Source organism: Galeopterus variegatus, unplaced genomic scaffold, assembly GCF_000696425.1.
Source record: "Galeopterus variegatus unplaced genomic scaffold, G_variegatus-3.0.2 Scaffold6827, whole genome shotgun sequence".
In the NCBI taxonomy this organism is placed as follows: domain Eukaryota; kingdom Metazoa; phylum Chordata; class Mammalia; order Dermoptera; family Cynocephalidae; genus Galeopterus; species Galeopterus variegatus.
This window is the reverse complement of record NW_007732938.1, coordinates 55,295-63,668: the sequence shown is the minus strand read 5'-3', so window position 1 is coordinate 63,668 and position 8,374 is coordinate 55,295. Positions and strand designations below refer to the sequence as shown.

At 52.8% G+C, this 8,374-nt stretch overlaps 1 protein-coding gene across 1 annotated transcript in view; it reads left to right on the top strand.

The window, feature by feature from the left end:
• Window positions 1-7,618, top strand: part of PAOX (polyamine oxidase (exo-N4-amino)) — a 10,803-nt gene extending 3,185 nt beyond the window's left edge. Inside the window, exons 3-9 of the mRNA XM_008591308.1 lie at window positions 4-49; window positions 498-984; window positions 1,789-1,988; window positions 5,032-5,092; window positions 5,217-5,329; window positions 6,079-6,236; window positions 7,274-7,618. Of these exons, the coding sequence (XP_008589530.1) occupies window positions 4-49; window positions 498-984; window positions 1,789-1,988; window positions 5,032-5,092; window positions 5,217-5,329; window positions 6,079-6,236; window positions 7,274-7,417 (1,209 nt within the window). The 3' untranslated portion in view covers window positions 7,418-7,618. The remainder of the gene's footprint in view (window positions 1-3; window positions 50-497; window positions 985-1,788; window positions 1,989-5,031; window positions 5,093-5,216; window positions 5,330-6,078; window positions 6,237-7,273) is intronic.
• The last annotated feature ends 756 nt before the right edge of the window (window positions 7,619-8,374 follow it).

Below are 8,374 nucleotides of genomic sequence, written 5' to 3'. Positions count from 1 at the left end.
GAGGCCACGGCCCGCGCCGGGGGCCGCATCCGCTCGGAGCGCAGCTTCGGTAACCGCCCCTCCCGGACCCTTCGCGGGACCCACTTCCGAACCCGCTCAGGGAGCCCAACCGGCTGCGCCCGCGCTCGGCCCGGGGTCAACCTGCCCCGAAGCCTTGTCCGGCTGCCGAGTAAACCCCGCGCCCCGCGCCGCCCCCACTTCACCGGCCAAAGTTCACCGCGCCCCGAAACCCCGCGGCCCAGTGTCGGTCAGGATGGCGCCTGCCAGGGAAGGGAGCCCCTCGACCCCTGGGTCCCTCCCAGGCCCCTTTCTTCCCCTCGGGGCAGGCCGTCCCGCGGCCTCCCCGCCCGGTCGGTGGGCTCTGCCCTGGGCACCGCGCGGCGCTGCAGCTGGGCTTCAGGGCGTACTTGGTGGGGCGGGGCGGGCGTGGTCCCGCAGGCGGACTCGGGTGGCCTTTCTGGGGAGGGGACCTCCAGGCGGCGTCTCCTGACCCCCAGGTGGCGTGGTGGAGCTGGGCGCGCACTGGATCCACGGGCCCTCCCCGGGCAACCCCGTCTTCCAGTTGGCCGCCAGCTACGGGCTCCTGGGGGACAAGGAGCTGTCGGAGGAGAACCAGCGGGTCGAGACCGGGGGCCACGTGGGCCTGCCCTCCGTGAGCTACACAGGCTCCGGGGCCCGCGTGAGCTTTGAGCTGGTGGCAGAGATGGCCCGTCTGTTCTACGGTCTGATAGACCAGACCCGAGAGTTCCTGCACGCGGCGGAGACCCCGGCGCCCAGTGTGGGGCAGTTCCTCAGGAAGGAGGTCAGGCGACACGCGGCCGGCTGGACGGAGGACGAGGACTCCAAGCAGCTCAGACTGGCCATCCTGAACGCCTTCCTTAACGTGGAGTGCTGCGTGAGCGGCACCCACAGCATGGACCTGGTTGCCCTAGCGCCCTTTGGGGAGTACACTGTGCTGCCGGGGCTGGACTGCACCTTTTCTGGGTATGTTTGTGGCCCCCACCTGCCCAAGCCTCCCTACACGTCCCCCAGGGCCAGTGGGATGGCCGGGCCCTGCCTGCCTCTGCCTCTGCCTTTGAGAGGCACAGGGGGTGGGGGAGGGGCTGGAGGCTGTTTGCCCCCCCCCCATTCAGAGAAATTGGTTAACTTCCCTAGTTTTGCTCATTTAAGCAAAAAAGGAGTTATTTTCAAGAGAGAGTGATTTATAACAAGGTCAAGGGTTTGGATCTCCTTACCAGCCAGCCACCAAAAAAAGGAGAGAGTGATTTAAGGAAGGAAGGTGTCTTGCGATGCTTTCTTCCTCCCATATTTACTGAGGCCACTTATATGCCAAGTGTTATGTGAGGGCCTTCAACTGCACAGGGGGCCAAGGAGGCCCCCGCCCCTCGCAGGCGGCTGGCCCCTAACAGGCTCAGGCAAGACCCTCTGCAGGGCTGTCCTGCTGGACTCTCCCAGGTATTGTCAGCCCAGAGCTCCTGCCCCGGAACAGCCATTTGTGACTTTGGAAATGCACACAACAAGAACTCTGGGCGCGTGAGAATGGTGTCCTTGTTCTCGTCTGGTCACCTTGTGAGCTTTGGGTGCATTCGCTCACTTAGCCCTCCCATTAGCCCAGGAGGTGAGTATTAGCAGTGCCGCAGTACACAAGGACAACCGCAGTGGAACCCTGCATGCTAGGAGGACTGCAGTGGTCACTTTGATGTCAGGGGAGCTTGGAGGGCAAACATCCACCAGTCCTACCCTTTCAGGGACTGGTCCTCTAAACATCAACACTTCCGTCTCTCCTAGGGGCTACCAAGGACTCACAAACCACATGATGGCCTCCTTGCCGAAGGATGTGATGATTTTTAACAAGCCTGTGAAGACCATTCACTGGAATGGTTCCTTCCAGGAGTCGGCGTTTCCTGGGGAGACCTTTCCGGTGCTGGTGGAATGTGAGGATGGAGGCCGTTTCCCAGCCCACCATGTCATCGTCACGGTGCCTTTAGGTAGAGCCCACTTCTCTGGTCAGGATTTTAGTCCAAATCCCCATCCCAGGTCACCCTGGCCTCCGGTCTTACCCTGCCTCAGTTGGCTGTGGGGCGTCTGCTTGGCTACTAAGCTCACATTTTCATCCTAATACTTTTCAGGTAGATGGAAGGAATTACTCTATTATGTTTTGTAGCAATTGCATGCTTTGGAATTCAGGGTTTTTCAGTAAGAGAAAATGCAAGTAAGTGCATGTCTTGCTTGTTTGCGAGTAATTGCAGAGGTTGGGACAGCCTCCAGAAGTGATGAAGCTGCGGTTTCTTGGAGACAGGAAAGGGCACCAAGAATCCAGTCTCCAGGTTGGGGGTAAGTGCATGTCTTGCTTGTTTGCGAGTAATTGCAGAGGTTGGGACAGCCTCCAGAAGTGACGAAGCTGCGGTTTCTTGGAGACAGGAAAGGGCACCAAGAATCCAGTCTCCAGGTTGGGGCTGGTGGTGATCTGTGGAAGGAGCCACATATAAAATTCTACTTAATTCCAGATGTGGTGCCTCGGGCACGAGTCTGTGAGTGGAAGTTGTCTGACAGTTTGATAGAAGGTGGGTATGGTTGAACACAGAGGTACGGGACAGTTGCCATTGGCAGAACACTAGCCTCATGTGGGCATCACGCTGCCATCAGCCTCTGCCTGCACTGCCTGGTTTTATTCTCACGGTGGCAACGGGCGGCGTCTGTCACTGTCTCTTGCTTGACACTTGTGAACGTCTAGACAGAGGGGGTTCACTTAATTGCCCAAGTTCACGAAGCTTGCAAGAGTGGGAGCTGATCTGGGAATCTAGGCTGGGCCAGAGGACAGAGTACGTCCCCGCTCCGTGGCTGCAGTGACTGCTGTGACTACTGTGTGTCCTTTCAGCAGGTGCAGGTATGGTTGAGCTCTGCGCCCTGCTCCTGCTTCCCACAAATGGAATCATATCAGACATAGTAACACCTGCTGCTCAGTTTGCCTCGTTTTTACCTTTTCTTAAAACTTTTTTTCACTTTTTGTTGTTGTTGTTTCTTAACAGCAGTGGCTTTGTTCCTTTGTATTTGCTGGGCATACTCAGCCTGCTGAGTGCTAATCACTGGGGATACATTGTTGTAACTGTGTCACAAGGAGCCAGGTCACGTGTCACATTAGCTCTTTACAGTCACATAGTATTTTATTGTGTGTAGATGTCATTGTTTCATAAATATTGCTGGAAATTTAGGTGGCTTTTTTCTATTTCACACATGTTTTACATGTGCATTTAGAAACGCTGTGTCAACATTGCTGTAGAGTAAGTTCCAGCAGTGGGAGTTGGTGGTTGAAGATCTGGGCAGACAGGGGCTGCCTTGGAGGCAGGGTGATCGTGTTGTGCATCCCTGCAGCTGCAGCATGTTGGGGTGCCAGCCCCCCTGCTTCCTGCCTGTGGATGACCTTTGCTGTCAGCTGGTTCCTCTTGTTTTTCCTGACTTGCAAGTATCTGAAGGAAATTGGCTCATGGTTGTGCTGCAGATACTTCATCCTGCTGTCTGAGTTTGCTGCTGTGCGCTGCTCACCCTATTGTCATCTGCCTTTGGGCTAAATTTATTTATTTTTGCCATGCAGATTAATTTTTCTGTAGCTTCTGGATAAAGCCTGTATTTTTACCTACTACTCCAAACCTTTTTTCGTGTCTGGCAACGGATCGCAACCCTCAGTGTCGCACCCGTACCGGACCGGGACCGGCAACGGGATCGCAACCCTTGGTGTTGTGCCCGCACCTCGCTCAGCCAGTGAGCGGGAACCGGTCTGTATGTGGGATCCGAACCCTCAGCGGGAGCGCCACCACGCTCCCAAGCGGCGCACTGTAGCAGTGCGCCACCGGGCCGGCCCAGTAACATTTTTTTTTAAATGAAAAATATACTCAAAATTTAATGAGAGAGGTGGCAGTTTTGTCTTTTCTGCAAATCTCTCTAATATGTGTCTTCATAGGAGACAGCTGGATTCTCAGAGCTGTTTCTGCATTTATTCGTCATGATGTTTTATTCTGGTTGCAGAATATGAAGAAAGTCTGGATCTGCACAGATATGTAGTTGGAAGAAGGGAGTAATATTTAAATAGTTTTTCAGGTGTTTGTGGATATTCTTTGATATTGCACTGAAACTCGAGAAGTGTCAGTTCCTTAAAGGTTGGCCAAATGTGGAATCTGAGACTATATCAATGACTTTTTATACTCTGTTATACTGAAATCCATTTGTCTGTCTTGCACTTTGAATGGATCTTTTACCTACCCATGATTTTGGTCATTCAGAGAATATTGGGGTGGCCGGTTAGTTCAGTTGGATAGAGGTGGTGCTGATAACACTAAGATCCAGGGTTGGATCCCTGTACCTGCCAGCTGCCACCCATCCAAAAAAAATTATAGAAAACATGGGTTCATGCAGTGTTCGAAAAGTTGACACATTTCAGCATACAATATCGAAAAATTAAGTTTGTTAATATCACCACTGATCTCAGAAGTCTTTCAGAATTGGGAAAGCTGTTGATGGCAGAGACACGTTTTCTGAAATTCTAATTTTTGCTTGAGAGCTTACATTTTATCATTGTCAGTAAATAGTGCTTGCTAGTTGTTTTCCTGTGACAGACACACTTGGCTTATTGTCAAGAAAATTTTGGCCAAGCACCCCAGCCTGAATACTGTGGTTCATCTGTCAGTTGTTCTTTGGAGTACAGTGGTGCTGGCTGGGTTTTGTGCCAGTTCAGGTGGCCGCTCTGTGGCCGCGGGCGTCCTCCCCAACAGCTGCGTGCTGTTTCCTCTCTTCACACGGTTATTGAAAAGACTGTGCTCAAGGGTCAAGATTTAATGAAGTTAGTGACTCTCACTGCTTGAGTGGCACTGGCACTTCTCCCTGTGCGTGCTGGTGCCGCTGCAGCCCATGCTCTGCCAGGCGACGGTTCCTCATGTAGCACCGGCGTGCCACACAAACATTGACCTAGTGCCAACAGCAGGTGCCATCTCAGTGCTGTGGAAATAGTTCTGATCTCACATGGTCCGGGACCCCCAGGAGTTCATGGCCCACACTCTGAGAACCGCTGCCCTGAGGAGGGCCCACGATGGGCCACTCTGTGAGGGGTGGGGTGGGGTGGGGTGGGGGGCTCCCAGCACGGTTGCTGTGTCCTTGCGGGGAGACGGGCGGAGAGCTGGGCTGGATGTAGCTAGCTGGGCTCCATGGTCTTCCTCTCCACGCAGGTCTGTGCACGTCCTCTGCGGCTTCATTGCTGGGCTTGAGTCTGAGTTTATGGAGACTCTGTCGGATGAAGAAGTGCTTCTGTCTCTGACTCACGTGCTCCGGAGAGCGACAGGTACTGACCACGCACGGCAAAGCCACTGCCTCGTGCTGGCTGATCTCTAAAGGAACTCAACTTTTCACCACAGAGAAGAACTAAGTTGGGCTCTGTACATCTCCAGGGACAGTCCTTCCTCATATCAGTGGAGTCAGGAATAGTTCTTACCTCCCAGGAGCTGAAATGACTTAGCAGATGCTTTCCACTTAGTTTTTCTAAAATCTGCCACCCAAATAAGTGCAATTATCCTTAATCAGATGAAGAAGCTGAGGCTCAGACGCAGCACAGTTGCTCTGTCACAGCTATCCGGAGTTTAATGCCTGTCGAGCTAAGACAGAAAGGGCCTCTCAGGAGTACACGCTGTGGCTTGGTTTCCTTCCTGGGTAATGTCTTTCATTTTAAACTGCTCACTCTTTATTTATTTATTTTTTTAATTATTATTTTTTTTTGTCCTTTTTGAGACCGGCCGCACCGCGCTCAGCCAGTGAGTGCTGTGAGCGCACCGGCCATTCCTATATAGGATCCGAACCCTCGGTGCTGCACTCTCCCGAGTGTGCCGTCCTTTTTGAGACCGGCCGCACCGCGCTCAGCCAGTGAGTGCTGTGAGCGCACCGGCCATTCCTATATAGGATCCGAACCCTCGGTGCTGCACTCTCCCGAGTGTGCCACGGGCTCGGCCCAAAACTGCTCACTCTTTAAAATGAAGAACTAGTTGCAGACATGAAGGTGAGAGTCCTGGGTTAACGTGCTGCATCTCTGTGGTTCAGGAAACCCACAGCTCCCCGCACCCAAGAGTGTGCTGAGGTCTCGCTGGCACAGCGCTCCATACACCAGGGGCTCCTACAGCTATGTGGCTGTGGGCAGCACCGGGGACGATGTTGACCTGCTGGCTCAGCCCCTCCCTGCGGATGGCGCCGGTGCCCAGGTAAGATGGCATGCCCTAGGCATGGGGGCCATTGGGGTCTGCTGCAGAGGCCCCTGTAAAGGCTGAGAGCTGCTGGAGTGTGGGCAAGTAGTGGGTGGGTCTAGGACCCCCCTGAGACTCAGAAGCCATTTTCTTTTTGAAATTGAGAGTGATTTTTAAATGCATTGTTTTTATGAGAATTACACAGACACATAGCTTAATGAGGCAGAGAATTCTACAGTGCTGGCTAACAAAATAAAACAGAAATAGGGGTGAGGGTCACCTGCTTTCCCCTTCCCAGACTGTTGTAGCTGGTTCCAACTTCCAAACTTATCATATCTCTAAAACACATGTTTATGCTATCACTTTTTGAAAAGCATTTTATTATGAGAAACTTCAAATGTATACAAAAGTAGGTAGAACCCTTCAGTGCCCCCAGCTCCACCAGCTGTCAGTCCACATCCAGGCTCCCTGTTGTTATTAAGCACATCCCACATGTGACATCATTTCACCAGAAGATATTTCGGGGTGTATCTCTAAAAGATGAAAACAACCTTTTAAAATACATAACTATAATACTATTGTCACAGCTAAAAATTAACAATAATTCCTCAATATCACCCAATATAGTGTTCAGTTTTCTGGTCGTCTTACCTCTTTTTGGTCTGCCTGTTTGGTAACGTTACTTCCTGAGTTGTTGGTGTTGGGAACTGTTGACTAACTTCTCACTGCGGCCCACACCGATTTAACTTCCTTCCACTCCTCTGCCCAGCTGGACTCTCAGATCCCTTCCTCACCCTCCCCATGTGTGATCCTGTAATTTTGGTAAGGCCCCTGTTCAGTGATCTTGTTTGTGTGATCTTGTTTTCTCTAAACATTACTCACACCTGAGCTACATCTGCAGTGGTTCCTTTTCCTGCCCGTTGTAGGGGTGTGTGTGTGAGTGTGAGTCCGTGGGTCAGTGAGGGCGTGGGGCTCTGTTTTCTGTGTGTTTCTCTGCCAGGACTCTGCCAGCCATCTAAATCGCACCCCCATGCTAACCTGGCCCTTCTTTGCAGCTCCAGGTACTGTTTGCAGGGGAAGCCACACATCGGACATTTTACTCCACGACGCACGGGGCGCTGCTGTCCGGCTGGAGGGAGGCTGACCGCCTCATCAGTCTGTGGGACCCGCAGGGGCAGCCGCGCCGGCCCAGGCTCTGAGCTCGGCTCCCGTCTGTGCTGTCCCTCCTGTGCTGGGGAGGCTGGGACAGTGTTCAGTCTGGCTTGAGTCTGGGGATATTAATGAAAGTCAGCTTCTCATTTCTCAACCTGTGGCTGCAGTCTGGCCAGGGCTGAGCTGCTGAGCAGGAAGTCTTCCTGCAGGGAGGCACCGGGCGTACAGTAAAAGTACATTCAAGCCAACTTGTGTCCAGTCGTCCTTTGCCCCAGGGCTGTGGCAGTTCCTACTGTTATCTTTGTCTTGCTTTGGGCCCAGGGTGGAGCACACGGCCCCTCCTCTGGACTCCCTGGACTCTTGCCTGGAATCTTAAGGTGCCCCCGGAGTTCTCGTTGCTGGTGCCTAGGACCACAGTGCAGCTGATGAACCTCCCTGCCAAGGGTCAAGTGTGTCCCCCAAGGGTTGATGTGTTGGAAACTTGATATCTGTTGTAACAGTGTTGAGACTATGATATTTGAAAGGTGGAGCCTTGGAGAGGTGATTGGATTGTGAGGACTGCACCCTCATCAATGAATAACCCATTTAGGAAGTAATGGGTTGTCATAGGTATGGACTGGTGGCTTCATAAGGAGCACATGAGAAAGCTTTTGCCATCATAGCTATGTGATGGCTTGCGTCTCTGCGAGACCCTGGAGAGAGTACCCGCCTGAAGAAGGTCCTCGCCAGATGTGTTCCTGGGGCTGTGGACTTCCAGCCTCCAAAACTATACAAAATAAGTTGTGTTTTCTTGTAAATTACCTAGTCTCAGGTATTCTGTTATAAATGGACTAACACACTCCCCCTGCACGACAGGCACTGCCTCAGGCACCACCATGCAGTGCGTTGAGTCAGGGTAGAGGAAGGGGAGACAGAGGATGACTGGGGAGGGGACCACGTCCTGACCTGGGGCTGGAGGTTTTCTCGAGGAAGTAACAAACAGTAAGGCCTGAAGAGTGGGGGGG